At 30.9% G+C, this 17533-nt stretch overlaps 1 protein-coding gene across 2 annotated transcripts in view; it reads left to right on the top strand.

Annotated features, from left to right (window-relative positions):
* The window catches only part of ASPP (Ankyrin-repeat, SH3-domain, and Proline-rich-region containing Protein), a 278253-nt gene that overhangs the window by 54303 nt on the left and 206417 nt on the right, over window positions 1-17533 (top strand). The window contains exon 2 of one of the 2 annotated variants that reach the window (XM_068772350.1): window positions 5420-5468. The exons of the other annotated variant lie outside the window; for it this stretch is intronic. Within the exon in view, the coding sequence (XP_068628451.1) occupies window positions 5460-5468 (9 nt within the window). The 5' untranslated portion in view covers window positions 5420-5459. The remainder of the gene's footprint in view (window positions 1-5419; window positions 5469-17533) is intronic. 2 annotated transcript variants of the gene reach the window in all.

Here is a 17533-nt window from a genome sequence, read left to right as displayed (position 1 = left end):
CTTTACACATACGGCTTGAAAGGAGATTTTATAATAGCAATCCCCGAACTATTGTGAATTTAAAAATATATTCGTTGCGAAGTCAGCTCCATTGAACCAAGTTTACTGCACCGTACAGAAAACAAAGCCCCGTTTTGAATAGTGCGTGCAAATCAATGTAAGCTATCTGAATTTTTAGACGCGTAATGTAAGGAATCAATAATTAATTTAAATACATGCAGCAGATTGATGTATACTCAAGTAGGTATATATTAATTTAATCCATTACTATATTTAAGTAATAGTTATATATAATTGTATTATCGCTATTTTAAACACATTCCATGCCATGTGGTGCGTATACGAGCCCCGCTACACTTTCCGTTCAGGACATTTGCAGTTTTCATTGAAAAACAAGAGATACTTTAAAAAAATTGTAAAGTCGAATATAGATAACTTCACATCACGTATGTCCATACGTAATGCATATTTAAAACATAACTTATTCCCGCTTATTATAGCTTTTCAGTATTAAAAAAGTGTAAAGCAAGTGTGGGTCGTGTACGTCTCACTTGGTGGTGTATGGAAAAACTTCAAAAATTGCCATGGCATAGAGCGTGTTAAACAATAAAATAGAAGCAACACGATACAATTTGGGGACCAATCGTAGTTCGTGATTTCACACAGACAACCTTTGAATGGATTTGAAATGATTTGGTATTTAATAGAGGTTATGAAATGAAAATGATAAAATTTAAAACGTGCGCACATATCATGGTAATTGAGTTTAAATACGTTGCTAAAAAAGTAACAAATTAGGATCCTTTGTCGAATCCTTGTAAATATTATAATGTCTGAATAATAAGTGTCAAACGGGCCGGCACGTTTCGAAACTTTTAGTGGATTCCATCCGACAGACGGTGCGACAAAGAAAATGTTTATTGCCTGACGCCCACACGACAAAACCATCGACTTGGAAGGGACAAATTGGGAGAAACGTTCTTCCCGGCGCGTTTCGGGGCCTCCGATGGCCCTGAGGTCACGTAATTTGGCTGAACGTTGTCCGTGGCAAAGCTCGCATGAAATATTTGGTAGCGACGGGCGTGCCGATTTGCATACAATGAAGCACAAGCGAGGGTGGGACGACTGAAAATGCCTCTTGATAACATTTCGGAAGTACCGTTCTTATGGCGACCGATGTTTTATAGCTAGTATACGTTTACGAGCGAAAGGAGCTTACAATAAATTTTATTCTATACATAGATTTATAAAATATTTACTTATTGTGATTGTTTGTTGTTAATTGAAAGTATAGCTCATTTGTCAGCAAAGCTTTTTACATCTATTACCAATCACGTGTATAAAGTGATCACTCTGAAATCTGTTATAATGAGACAGGGCTATAGTAATGTATCATAAAGTCTGCAAGGGCAGATAATAATTTATAATTAATTGTAATATAACGCCAATTTTTAAAACGCCTTTTCTTATTATGTTATCATTAGGTTATTTAATATTTCTGAAACCATTTATTATTTCAAGGGGTGTATAGTATGTCAATTTACGGCAAATAGATGAAAATCAATTATCAGCAAGCTATACCATTCCCCTTTTAAACCTTTTACGCCTATTCTGTAGATTCAAATATAGCCATACAGGTGGACACGCTCTTTTTTAAATGTATCTCGACGTGGGATTAATTATTATTTTGTACATTAAGGTAATTAGTGTAAATTGCCTGAACTTAATTATTTATTTATCAAGGGTTGGCAACAAAATTGACAATATTGTATATTGTCTATTGTATATCTATATATATATATATATATAGATATACAATAGACAATATATATGCATATATATACATATAGATATACAATAGACAATATATATATATATATATACATATAAATGTATATATATATATATATATATTTACATATATATATGTATATAAATATATTTTGAATGTCAGGCAACCCCAACACGCACTAAAAATACCTTTCGTTTTGAACTTAGAGGTGGTGTATTTATTAATATATATAGTACTTTGTTATTTTTTTCTACCTTGCTGCAATAAACAAATTTGTGTTAGTTTTAAATTATTAACAAGTGTTATGGAGTTAGCAAAATGCAATTATAAGTCAAGTAACGTCACTCACAAGCTTTGTGCAACAATAGCTAAGCTACAAGAAGTCGGAGAGCGAACGAAATAGAGGGAATTAATTATTAAACAGTTCAGGGCGTAGCCTTCTCCTTGGATCAGTATGGCTTTATAGAATATTAAATCATACGAACATAATTTTTTAATATAATTTTTAATATAAGATATGCAGTACGATTACCTACTCGTACTGACAAAAGCTAGAATATAACGCTTGAAGGTATGCTCTGAAACATCGTTTTACTGATAACTAATGATCTTTAATTTTTACTTTGGTCTTATATCAAACAATATTTAATGGAATCAGGCGTTACCTCGCGGAAGTCTATCCTAAGTAAGAAAAGGACCAATATTTAGCCACTTCCGCACATGCAGTGGTAGTCGTGCAATAAAGTGCACCGCCCGCCAGCCCGCTGATAAATGCGTATGCGGCAAACAATGCGAATCACACAACCACCACCGCCAAATTACTCAACACGTGTTTCACCCCTCCACGCGGCATCTTCAGGAGTTATGTTACACCGATTAGTGTCAAACATGGAGTCAAACAATGCTTCGCTATGAGATTTAATCAGAAATAGTGAAACCCGCAGAACAACTAAGCTCACTGACGTAGTTGAAGGATTGCTCGTCTAAAGTGACAGTGGGCGGGGCACATCGCTCGTGCGACCGACGGTCGGTGGAGCCGTAAAGTTCTCGACTGGCTACCACAATCCGGTGGACGCGGCGTGATTAGGCTCTCCAATAGGCGGACCTAAAATTGATTTAGTCAAGACTGTGGAAAGTCGCTGTATGCGGGCAGCGCGAGACCGGTCATTGTGGCATCTTTGGGGGAGGCTTATCTGCTTCAGTAAGCATCTATCGGCTGACACGATGATTACAATGATGACATGTAATGGGATAGACATATCACTTACCATCAGGTGACCAGTACGACAATTCACTTTGTAGTATAAAGAAATCGCACAATTAACTACTGTATTAAAACTATATTCATTTGTAGATAAAGAGAGATGTTTGTCAATCTTTTAAACTCTTGAACTTTTAAGTAAAGTATGTTCGAGTTTACAGAGAACGGAGTAAACAGAGTGAAGCTCAGGTTTTTTTTTCAAAAGAGCAATGAAAGAAATCCGTCTTAAAGTACTATTTCAAGAAAGCAAGCTTAGGGATTTGTTGTATAACGAGAGAGTTGCTTATACACTCCGCATTACTACCAGACAAATTAACTTGGATTTACTTTTGTACTTCGGAAGAAATAATCTTAAATCACTTTAAATATTTACACTAATAGCAAAATAAGTGTAATAGACAGTATATATATGTGCATGATACAATTTGGGTCTTTTAATCTTTAAACTTATTTAATTCTTAAGATACCTAAATATTTTTGGCCACTTTTATAAAACTTCTTGTGTAAAATAACGCCATGCATGATTACAAAACTGATTACTAAAACCTTATGCTTTTTATTTTTAATTTCTGAACGTTTTAACTGATTTCAGCAGTCACGGACACGGACAGAACTTAGGGCAATTTTAAATAATAATTTGCCGCGATGATAAAAACAATCCGTTAAATTAGTTTAAATCACTAAATGAGGTTTTACGGATTATACAAAAGAAGAAAAAAAAAACGAATAATTTTAGGAAATCATTATAGACATTCAGTTGCAAAACAACCTACATATTAAGTATTCTGTTGTATTAGTAATAATATCTCAAAATAAAATCCAGCAAGAAACGATGAAATTAAACTCACGGAATACGGAATGTTAAAGAATATATCTATCTAAAGGCTTTAGTATTTCATAGTAACAAATATTTATGCACCTCACAAAACCAAAATAAGAGTTTAGCTAAGAAAATGTATGTAGGGTTGAAATCTTCTGTTGACTACATTACAAGTCGGATTTTAGTTTCTTTTTATTTTAAACAGCTGAACAACCGGCTGAAGTTTGACCTTAAATTATAGATCTCTATTTTTCTACGATACGATAGAGTACTATCATTAAAGCATTCGAATTCAAATTTGTATTTATACTACGGTAATTACGTATAATTTTGGAAGTGGTAGTTTTTGTGTTTCAATAAATAACGTATTCCATTTTTTCATAAACTAAAAATTACAAAAAAAATACCTAAATTACCTAATTTTTTAAGATAGCGAAGTTCCATGGCTCCCCCGGAGCCTTGAAACTTGGGGCTACCACATACTACAATTTTACCGGATTGGGTCATAACTTCTTATGGTAATAATTAAATCTTCAAATATCTTGATGAGTTCTCTCTTTTTAAGTAATTGTGTCTACGAAATTAATGAAAAACAAAAAATATCATTTATGAGCAATATTATGATTTTTAATGTTTTTATTCTTCCATTTCGTAATGCGAAGCATGTTTCCGTAGAGCTGTGGTCCTAGAATACAATTATGTTGATAAAATTCTCAGAGAAATAACAATCAACACGTACAGATAAAGGCGGACACGTGCCATATAATAAACGAATGACAAGAGCAGAGATTTACGTGATCACAGAAAAGAACTAAAGCTATTTATACCAGCCTTAAGTATGTTTAAAGGCTTTTATAACAATTAGATCGGAGCGATCTATTATTAATTTTTCTGTGGATAAATAGTGTTATTTCACTTAATATTATTCTTTTATATGATGTAAGCATTAGTAGCTTAATAGCTATTATCATAATCGTTGTGTCAATCGATAGACGCCCACCGTAAGGTATAAAATTCTCCCAAAGATTGCTACGATGACAGGTCTTGCTGCTCACATTCAGCTACATCCCACGACCTTGACTATGTCGTCAGTAAACCTAGTGGAGGGCTTACCCACGCGGCGTCAATCTGCTCGTGGTTGACACTTGGGAACCGTTCTACCCCTGCAGCCGTCTGCTGCACAAGCTGCGCCCACTTAAGATTACGCGCTACTTAAGACGAGCAATTCTTCGAGCTACATCGGTAACTTTTTTTCTCGTAGCTTCAAAGTAGCTGTAATAGTGCAATACAATTGTAAGTCGTGGATTCGAACTCCGACCGTCGCAAATTAACAGAGGCTGTAACCACGTGGCAACCGTCAAATCAAAAACCGAAAATTTGAAATAAATGTGCGATTTATTAATCTAAAATGAGTTCACAAGATAGATTATTCCCCGACAAAGTCTCTTTCTGACAGAAGGCTTGTGTCTCAATTGTTAATTCGCTATAAATCTTGTGACGAAACAGTATTAAGTATAATATATTTATGACCTTAATTTTTTTTCAGATAAACAGTGGCAAAAAGGCATAACACATGTCCCCGAAAAATGATTCCGGTGAGTGCCTTTATTTTTGCGAATTCTCGTAGTTTTTATGAACTTTAAATAATCTTTATGCGTTTAAACAATGAGCTAGTTTACCTTTGCCAGTCACCCTTTAAATTAATTACACGAACATCTGCAAACTGGCAGCTGCTAGGGTCGTATTCCTAGGCAATAAAGGAAGCGAGAGCTTTTGTTGAATGCCAAGCGAATCGCTTTTTTTCTTTAGTTTATTTACACAGATACCTAAGTAAATATATATACGTCCACATGGTATAAAAACTGTATATTGGATGGTTGGTTATAGATGTAAAAGTTTTAAAGAGGTGAATATACAGCACTTTTTATGTCAAATAATGCATAAGTTATCCGTAAATAACGTAATGATAATGTAGTAAAAAGAGGTTTTAAAAGTGGGTTGACCACATAAAAAAATTATCTATACTTATCCTGCCAGAAGTAACTGGTCTGCCGCATGCCAATAAAAAATATTTAAGTAACTTATTTCACAGTGATCACTTTATACCCGGTGATTGTAAATAGGCGTAAAAGCTCTTTAAAAATTTTACTTCCTATCGAACTTTGTTCACGAATCATCTTGTATTGACGTGAGTAGGCCACGTACTAGGTTTACTGACGACTCAGTTAAGGAAGTCGTTGGATGCGGGCGGCGGAAGATCTTTGGAGGATGTCTATACCTTACATAAGGCGTCTATCGACTGATATAATGATAGTGATGATTTCAGTGATCACTCTATAAAAGATAATATGAAATAGATGTAAAAGACTTCAAGCTTTCAATTTCATCAATCATTCTGTATAAAAATCAAAATCTTGAACATTTATATCAATTCTACTTGGAAGTCAAATCGTAACTCAAAACGTTGACTTATTGAAAAATTTTATACGCAAATTATGTTAACACCCACTTGTTAAAAGGTGATTATCGATGGTTGACGAATAAAAGTAAGTTGCAGATATAACGTCGCACTGATAGCACAAAGAAGTGTTTTCTGGGTGATCTCCAAAGACGTTGTTAATTAAGATTCTGCGAAACTGTTTTATTGGAAGTGTTTCGTAATAACGGAAATTAAATTAGTAATGTCAAAAAAGTTGACATCGTGCGCACTAATTTATAACATCATCGAGGCTATTTCAAGACAGATATTGTAAATGTATTCATCTTTATTTCATTTTATGTTTAACTTGAAGTATTACGCTATTTTTACGCTATTAAAATTCAGCAATAATGTGGGAATATTTATATGGTAAAATATGTAATTACCATGGATATTCTTCAAAACATAAAAAAACTTAAGAGGTGAAAGAAATTACTAAAGAAAAGTTTACTCAGAATAAAGCAAACAAAGGAAGAACTAGGATGGTAGGATTCAACAATTTCTTTTTTGTCCTTATAACGTTTAATGTATTTAATGAAATTGACTAAATTAATTAAAAAATAACAAAAAGATGGACTAAATATAATTCGTTTACTTTAGAAAGAAAAGTTAACTCATTATTACTAGACAAGACACAGTTTATCATGAAAGTTTCAATAGCTACAGTCTCGTCGTATTCAAGTGCCAGTTTGCACTGATTAAATTAATGATTGCTCCAATAAAAAAACAAACTTTGAACAAAAGAATCATGAATCCGCATCAGCAGCAGCAAAGAGTGTTGAGTGTTGTATTGAAACTTTATCAAAACATTGTATGAAGTTTTGTTTGCATTTACATTTGGCATTCTTTTTTATTTAGTAGAATGTATTCATTGAACGCGAGTCAACGAAACACCTTGACAAAAAAACTACTGGAGTCGAGCTACTTGCTATTCTCACGGTTTATTTCATTCTCTTTGTGCTCCTGGCGATCGTTTGACATTTATAATTTATCCTTTAAGACAAAGGGGAAATGTACATCGACTGATTCTTCTGATAATCAAAATGTAATGTAAAACGAAGCTGCGTTTCTACGTGATAATAGATTTTTCTTGTATTCTTTTATTATAATTCCAATGTTTTTTTACTGTGGGTACCTATTAATTGGGTACTAATAATTATTAAAGACATTGGATAATAGGATGCATATTAATCGAAATCGGAAATGTAAGCATGGTGTAGAAAACACTTTTGTATTGATAAATGCAGACACGAGACGAAAGTAGTTCCATTTATTAATTTATCTGTTAATAAGTCGTTAAAGTTGCTTCTAGGAATTTTTATCTAAAATATTAATTGAGGTAAATATTTATTTGAATATCCCATCATTAGTTTATAAATAAGTTTTAATGACTAAATTTTAATTTAATTTTTTTAACACCCAGATTGATATTTTAGAGCTAAAAGTGTTGCCGAGAGTCGTAACGTGCAGCGGTGAGTCAAAGTTTTGGTAATGTGATTTGCCGCCATCGCACCTCCGCAGGTGACGTCACGAACTGAAGGGGGTCGAGGAGTTCTAGTGATAGTTTGCAACTCGTTAGCTTAACTTTTATTTTTCTTCTTCGCTGCAAGTTTGTGGTCTCGTTAATTTTTCCAACACGAAGAGATAGTTTGTGCCGACAAGTTGTACTTCTTCTATTTTAAATTTAACTTTAAAAAATTTATTTCATTTCGTGATTTTGTACTTTGGAATCATTATTTTTGTTGAAGGCACATAGTATTTACACAGTAATTGTCAATTATGAATACGGTTAAAAATGAACACAAATACCTGTCTTTGAGGTTTGTAATTTAAAATTTAAATTTATTTCAAACTACCCATTCCAACAGACTTCTCACTGCCAAATTTTTTTGTCTGTTGCATATCGTAAAATGATTAAAAAAATGTATTTCAGGATTATTTCTTTAAGTACATTTACATATTATTACAATTGATTTATTGTAATAACATTATTTTAATACATTTGTAATCGTTGCTTATAACTATTTCGTATAAGACTTGAATAACAAAGTGATGATATTTTAATTATATTTTTTATGGTATAAGAAGATTGTTTGTCCATTCTAACTCGCCCCTTTTTGGTTATAATCCACATAAAATGTTTAACGTCTATAGACTGGTGTTTTTAAATTATTCCTTTATTTGCATGGAATAGGAAATGTCTAATTTATTCGCAATGTTTTCCCTTTGTTTTTTTTTTTAGTCTAGTCGTTCTCGAATCGCACTTAGCAATATATTTTGTAGCTTATTTTTAACATTCTACTTAATTTTGTTCTGACGTGTTCTGTTTGAACTTTTTCATTTTTGAAAACGGGCTTCGCCATGGAACCAGTCCTAAAGAAGCTAGTGATTAGCTATCACAAAAACGCCCGGTGCAGTTTGGAATCTAATATATCTTTTAAAAACTTTTGTTAAAAGTTTGCTCCCAAACAAGAGCTCCACAAAGAGCGGGAACGTAATAAAGATTTGAAAGCGATATTGGGAGAGGAGCAATCTTAGACTACATCAGAGCTAGCAGCACTTTTGGATATAGGAGGAAAAAATATTTTAATTAAATTTGCAACGTAAAAAATATTTTATTAAATATTTTTTTATTTTCACCTATTTATCATTATATGTAAGAGGTACAGTTTTTAATTAAAGATAGTACAGGAAACCAGGGTTTATATTTCTGCTAAAAAGGATAGAATTGACTTTTAATAAAAAAAGCATAAAATAATTAAAAATTAGCAATTAGCATTTCTGGAGTGGTACGTGGATTTTTTTTATTTATTTATTTAACAGTTTATTGTACACAATAAAAACACTAAAGTAACAATACAAATATAACTGACACAACAGGCACTACTTATTTCTAACCAGAAATTTCTTCCAGTAGGCCTACGGAAGGAGATTCATAAAACGTAAGGCAGACACAACGTGCACAATAATTAAATTGAAATATTTACAATAGATACGACTTTTGACCATAATTACATACTTAACATGAACATAAATGTATACTTACATATTATATACTTACATAAATAAGCATAATAAATAATATATATACATAATATAAGCATAAATACATATATAACATATATAACTAAAAATATTATATATACTAGACAACTAGCGATAAATAGTGCTCTTTGACTCGCTTTTTAAATACAGGTAATGATGGACAATCACGTACTTCGTAGGGGAGAGCGTTCCATAATCTTGCAGCATGAACAGTGAAGGAATAGGAAAAGAAATCAGAGTGATGGGTGGGGATGGCCAGTGACGTCCTTACGTTCGTACGACAAGGTTTGTCCTGGGCCCGGGAGAAGTGGAAGAGGTTACGGAGATAAGAAGGAGCAGAGGGATTGTAAAGGATGTTATAGAGCAGTGGTTCTCAACCTTTTTTCACCTGCGGCACATTTTTAACTATTCTGAAATCTGGCGGCACATAAAGAAAAAAAACCAACAGAAGTTTTTTTGTTGGCATGACAAACTGAATAAAAAGAACCATAAAAATTGTATTATATGTAAATAATCTAAAAATACAACAAAATGGCCAGTTTTCTTAACGATATAAAATTAAAAGCTAATTAACTAAACTACTTTAATGAGAAATTTGAGCTTGATGTTTTTCGATAATTTCATTTATATTTGGTCGTAAAAATGACAATGCTACTCTCATATCGTCTTCTACATTTAACAACCTTGATCTTTTTTTAGTTTTAATATTGGCTAATGCTGAAAATCCGAATTCGCACAAATAAGATGTGGAAAATTGTAATAGAATATTTAAAGCTTTTCTAGATAAAAGTGGATAGATGCATCTGATTTTTATCCAAAATGTATTAAGTGATTCTTCAGAATGTTTTAAAATTAAATCTCGATTAGTTGAAAGCAAAATAAGCTCTTCTTCTTCATTTAAAGTTAACTCAAATACAGCAGTGTCCGTAATTAGAAATGGGTTACGAACCCAATCAAACTTATTAATATCCAATTCCGGGAAATAATAAACAATTCTCTCCTCTAATGTTGTCAAATGATCAAGAACAATTTGTTTAATAATTTTATATCCGTCTTTAGGAACTGATTCGAACTTTTCTAAATTACCTTCTTGGGCTTTCTTTTTCCATAAAGAAATTTGTCTTTTTAACCCCACCAACTTATCAGTTGAATTTAAAATATTTTCATTTGAACCTTGCATACTTGAATTAATACTGTTAAAAATGACAAAAATATCTGACAAATAAGCAAGTTTCGTTGTCCATGTTAAATCTTCTAATATTTCAACAAATTCAATATTATTATTTTGTTCAAAAAAAGCTTTCATTTCCTTTTTTAATTTTAAAACCCGAGATAAGACTTTTCCTCTGGATAGCCATCTTACTTCAGTATGGAGTAGCAAAGATTCATACTTGGACTCCATTGCTTTACATAGTTCCTTGAATAATCTGTTTTTCAATGGTCTTGATTTTATGTAATTTACCATTTTAACACATTGCTCCAAAACTATCTTTAAATCTGGTGACAGGAACTTTGTTATAAGAGCTTCTCTATGCAAAAAACAATGTGTAACTATTATATTTTGATTCAATTCTTTTACATAAGATACAAATCCTTTAATATGCCCGGTCATTGAGGGTGCACCATCTGTGCAAATTCCAATACAAAAATTCCAAGAGACATTTGTTTTTTCTAGATATGAATTAATTACTTCAAAAATATTTTTCCCGGTTGTAAAATTTGACAGCTCCCGACAACATAAAAATTGATTTATAATATCATCTTCATAGATAAATCTAACAAATGCAATTAACTGAGAATTTCCTGTGATGTCGGTGGTTTCATCTATTTGTATTGCAAAAAAGGAATTTTGAAGATTTTTTGTAGTATTCTGCTCGATATTTTCTGATAGATCTTTTATCCTGCGATGTATAGTGTCATTAGAAAGGGGTATTTTGGAAATTTCAACATCGGCTGATTCACCAATCATCGTTTTGACTATTTTACGGCAAGCAGGTAATATAATTTCTTCTGCTAAATTATGGGGCTTCAATTTTACTGCGATCAATTCCGCGATTTCATAAGAAGCAAACTGAGCTTTTTCGGACACACAAAATTGTTTTTTAAAATTTTTTCCTTGTTTTACTTTTGTTGAAAGATACGTTTTAAAATAGTTCTTATCTTTGGTTGATAAAGAGGGATGATTGGTAACCAAGTGACGAAGAAGTTTGCTAGGAACCATAGCACTATTTGATAATTTTAAATTGCATATAATACATTCTGGGACTACTATGTTATTTTCTAACGATGAGGTGAATCCAAATCTTAAAAAATTGTCGTTATATTTTCTAGGAATTATATACTTTTTTAAAATAGAACTATTTTCACTTAAAACAGAGGAACACTCATTACTTTGGTCGTATATGTCATCATTATTGTTACTTGCATCATCATCATCATTATTCTTTTTTTTCTTTATCCATTTGTCCATTTTTAAGGGGTCTGAAAAAAACAAAAAAGATACTGTCAAAAAAATCGAAGAATATATAAATTTAAATTTATAAATATACAAATTCTGTAACCATTTGTAATTTATGAAAATGAAAAATATAACCCTTATGAAGTTATATAACTTTCACACAAATACAATTTTTAATGCATAAAATCGAATTTTATTTAAATAATTGCTGCCATTGTATTCGTGAAACAATTTAGCAGCAAACCTCGGGATTTTTTTAGATATAAACAGCAAACTTTTTTAATTACAGAAATATTCATCGAATGGAATAAAATCTGAAAAGTCTTAGATATTGTAAATCAAAGAATACGTGCATTGCAAAGTCAATATACCTCCTATTTTTTCATCGAAACTACATGCCAACAAATTAATAAGGATACGAATCAAATACTTTTCTAATTTTACAAAGGGTAGATTAGTATTACAATGGAAAATCATGTAAATTTAAAATATCACACAAACAACATGCTCATTTGGAAAAAGACAAGTGTGGTAGACTTGAGACAATTTTTAATACATAAACATGACTTTATCATAATTAGGGATTAAGAAAAGCGTTTTGTAAATTAAATATAATTAGCTGGTTCAATATATAAATATTTACGTTGAATATTTTTTTTTGTATATGTGTTATATATATTTTAAATTTTTCGCGGCACATTTTTAAAATCTCGCGGCACACAAAAGTGCCGCGGCACATGGGTTGAGAATCACTGTTATAGAGAGTAGAAAGAACATGAGCGTTCCTGCGGTGACGAATTGGAAGCCACTTGAGTTGCGATCGGAACTGGGAAATATGATCGTACTTACGTAAACCGAAAATAAATCTAATACATACATTTTGGAGACGCTCTAGTTTGTTTAGAAGCTTCTCAGTGGCATCCAGGTAGCACGCGTCAGCGTAGTCAAGAATGGGGAAAAGGAGAGTCTGTACGAGGGAGATCTTGGTTTTCAGAGGTAAAAAGATTTCACACACACGAATTTAAGTTCGTTATTCGGCGTCACACACCTAAGCGAAGACCTCTTTTACTGCTAAAGCTAGGTTCGAAGGCTTCCGGAAGAATTTGGTCTCGGGCCGTTATTTACTACATTATATAGTTGGTTGAAGATTTAATTGGCTGATTTATAAAGACATCAAATTCTTCTATAAAGATTCAATGTAAAGATGTGTTATAGGCCACATAAAGTCTTTACATTACTCGTAATAATTTTTGTTACCGGTAGGTAAATATAATTCAAGTTTCAACGAGTAATTTATTGAAAGATTGAAAGATCGGATTTCAAAGATTTACGGAATCTTTCCTAGAAAAAAAATTGTTTCTTTGGTCTGTTATTAGGCCTTATTACAGTATTTTTCATTAAATTATATCCACTTGTTGTTGTTACAGTTTACTTACTACAGAAGAAAATGCACAATTGATTATAAGTGAACAGTACAAACAAAAATTTAAAGTAAGGCAAAAAATGGACAGGAAAAATGCGTGGCAGAAGGATATCACGATAATTTATTCCAGAGGAGGTAGGTCGGAATTCAGTTAGGTATAAAATTTAGAGCATTGCAACGAAAAAGATGTACAGAATCGCAAATATCTTAGTTTTTTTACTGCATTCGTTTGCTTATATGCAAATTCATTGTATTGGTGAGTGAAAGCTGAACTGTAATAGCAGACCTCTGTTTAGGTTTATTTATTATTTTATATTATACTGTTATAGTTGATATGAAATGTGTTTAATTTGTAGCTAAATAACAAAAAAACACTGTTAAAGAAAAGAACGAAACGTCTTACTTGTTATCATCGATTCTTTTTTTATTGTAAGCTTAAATTAGCAAGGGTGGTTCAATATATAGAATAATTGTTTACAGGTGTTAAAACTTTGAAGGGGTGAATTCGCATTTGTTAGTAAAAAGCTTTAAAACTTTTACACATACTTTCAATCATCATCTATAAATAATAATAAATAAATTGTTTTTGTTTCAGCAAGCTTCCCATATTTTTGATACAGTTGTGATCAATATTATTGATTAAATCATTATCAGAATTATAATTATAATAAAAATAAAAATTGGCCTAGGTCTAGTTAAAACTAAATACTAATTAATGCTACATCATTGAATAAATAAATAATAAAATTTATGAAGTGATCACTTTGAATTATGTTGTTACATCACTTTTATTTTTCAACTGATAGTAGACAATACTTAATTTTATTCTATTATAATCCAAATTTTGATAATGTTTTATTACTGTTTACATTACGTTATTTTATTTCTGAAACCATTAGTTTTTGGACGCCATACATTTTCAAATGAGTAAAAATTATGTTTATTTTGTACAATATTATAATTATTCGTGTCATTCATGATAATTATACATATAAAATTAAGAAAAGAGAATAACAGCGAAATATTTTAAAGATGTCGCTAATGTATTCAAATTTGTATTAATTTATTCGGGTAGCGTCGTTAAAACTCTTTCAATTTTCTTTTGCTAATGAGCCTTTCTAATTAAGCTTGATATCGAAACAAGTGAAAATTTATCAATGTTAAATAAAAACTATGCAAATTACATTTTAATTTATTATAATTTAATGGATTATCATTTTACGGTCATTTTATGATTTAATTTACGAAAATAGAACTTAAAATAAATATACAGTTCTTGTATAAAGATATTACATCTTTTACGTAAAATTTATTTTAGCAATAAATTCTATGTAAAACAAGTTTTAATGATGCGGTGTTATTATTAATTAATGTTTACACAAAATATTGATCTCTTTTACTGTACATTTACAGAGAAATAACCAAAAAGTAAAAGAAAAAATCAAACGATTCGGGAAGTTTAGCGAATGTAGGTATTTAAAGTATAGACTATATTATGTGTGTGTAAAAATCTCTCACGTTTTGCGTGAATCTTAAAACCACTTTTTTAAACGTGAGAATTTATTTCAAAGGCAGTGAATTTGGCTTTTGTTTGAAAAACGTAGTCGAGGGCCCGTAAAATTAACGAGTGCACTAAAAACTTCCAGCGAAGAAACAAACCGTTAAGACTAATTAAGTGATAACACAACCAAATTTTATTAAAACAATGAAATGAAATAAAATATTTTTTCGTAAACATGATCAAAAGGTTGTTACAATTTTATAGACATAAGTATCACATGTTTAGCCAGAATCTATATAGTATTATACTTGTTTTAAAACAATTCTACTTGTAACTACTAATTCATATTACGTATTTATTCTATTCAATATAATCTAAAAAATCTTTAACAGTATAGTAGCGTTTATCTACTAACCATATACTTAAATTATGTAAAAATAGCTTTTGTGGTAGTTTTCTTATATGCAATGGTATTTTATTATACATAATAATAGACACCACATAGGAAGACAAATATATTTTGTTTCTCGAGGGCAATGGTGATATTGGATGAATTATATTTATTCTCTTCAAAGGAGGTTTGTGTGCCTTTTCTAAAAGATAGTAAGTAATTAAAAATTTCGATTTTAAACTGTGTAAAACGCAATATTAATAAAACTAAAACCATTAAACCTTATACGTACTGGGTAGTTATGCTATGGGCATAAAAGCTTCAAAGGAGTGAATGTATACCCGTGCTGTCAATTAATGTTTGGTTCACCATATAATAATATACATACGAGTAAAAATCGTTTTCGAAAATCAGATAGATATAATCCTATACATTAAAATTTAATTATTGTTCATAGTAAATTATGATTATTTTTAATTACTACATACTAAAATTAATTCGTGGTTACTATCTGCCCGGAAGACTTCAAGTTATTGGCTTGTCTCATTCCAATAGAAAAAAAAATTACTGCGACTTATTTCTGAGAGATCACTTCATACAGAATGATTGGAAACAAGTTTGAAAGCTTAGATGATTTTTGCTGACAAATGATCTAAACAAACATCCCTATAAAGTTTTCTGGACCTTGTATATTAATATTACAAATTACAATTTTACATTCAGCAGCATACAGTGACTACCCGCGTGACACCTTAACAATGTCGTCGTTCCACATAGTGTTGAGCCTACCGACGTCGCGCCCACCGGTTCATGGTCGGCACTCGAGTTCCATTCGGCCCAATGGCTGTCGGTTATATGTATCGCTCAGTGCCATGGGCAAAGGAAGTCTGGAAAACAAACTAAACTTTAGTCCGCAAGTGGCTAACGCGAAAAAGTTGATTATAGCCAAAATTGTGTGTACAAAAATATGTCGATGATACCAATGGTAAATAATTGTAAAATATAACCTGTTTTCTCTTCCTTATTAAACGAGTATTAATAGCAATTGTCATACTATTAGGCAAAACAGTTTATTTTCATGTAAAACTGTATTATACATTAAATGCACCTGGCGTGACTGCTTAAGCCTTACTACTTTAGGTCTGACTTGTATTAATTTGATTTTCCGCTTTTACACCAGCTGTAGACGGTAATACGCCATAGTTTCAAACTGTATTAGCAAAACAGTTCATACTTTAATTGTTAAGATGTTAATTAAATTTAGTTAATTAGATTAGAATTATTTAATCCATTAATTGTTAAGTTATTTTTTTAAATTAAATTTAGAAATCTATTATAAGAATTATTGGTTTCCCTTTTCATTTGGTCGCGATTTGCAATAGCGATATAAAACTAAAAAAAATTTTAAAAATAAAAGAAGTATTTTTATTTCAGATAATTGTATACAAAGGTTCTCTATAGAAATTAAAACTATTAGATCGTATATAAGTTTTTGTTTAGTTAAAAAAAGTTGTTTAGATAAAATAGACAAATAAAAACTTGAGTAAAGACATATTTTTTTTGTACAATTTGACTCGTCGTTTCTTTTACCACTGAATATATGCCACTTTAAAACCAGAAAAATAAAAATTGTCGTGTCTTAGGTTTTTTCAGGATCACTAGTGAGAGTGGTAGATTATTACTTTAAGATAATTACTAGAAGAGCACTGTAAAATGTACACAACCGTGATGATATGTCACAAAATTTCTACAGTCATAATAATAATTCAATTTGGTCATCGCTAACAAAATGTTGCAAATGTATAATATTAATAAATAGTAAACAGAGTATGACAAAAATGACGAATATTTTTTTATAAAAAGTGAAAACTTTTTTAGACTTGTTATAAAAAAAGTGGTCGGCAACTTTTACTAATAAATCAATAAAAAGTTATTCAACAATTGAGAAATAAATGTGTTATCAATTAAATCCGTTTCACCAAACGCTATCAATTAAGATAAATTTATCGCGCGCATTTGAATATACGGCGATTATTAAAATGGATTTAAAATATTCAATCTAATGAACGACTTGAAACCGAACGACAGAAGACTCGTGTAGACGTCTGTGGTATTTAAATGCTATCAAATTTATTACTAAATTTTCGCTGGAATTCTCATCTTTACCAAAACAATTAAATTGCCATATATTCTTGTGAAATTGCACTACGCTACTGTGTAATAAATTGTTAATATACAGTAGTGCGGCTATAAAACATTTACTTTCTAAAGTAACAAATTAAAGGTTTGTTATGCATAAGTAAATGAATTAAGTTTTTGGTAACATTTTACATAATTGCGATTGGTAAATCTAGTAAGTTTCG

Source organism: Battus philenor, unplaced genomic scaffold (genome assembly GCF_028537555.1).
Source record: "Battus philenor isolate CCGP_79_NKW_IND1 unplaced genomic scaffold, ilBatPhil1.0.hap1 SCAF_11, whole genome shotgun sequence".
Taxonomy (NCBI): Eukaryota; Metazoa; Arthropoda; class Insecta; order Lepidoptera; family Papilionidae; genus Battus; species Battus philenor.
The sequence above is the reverse complement of the archived record's forward strand: the minus strand, read 5'-3'. Positions and strand labels throughout refer to the sequence as shown.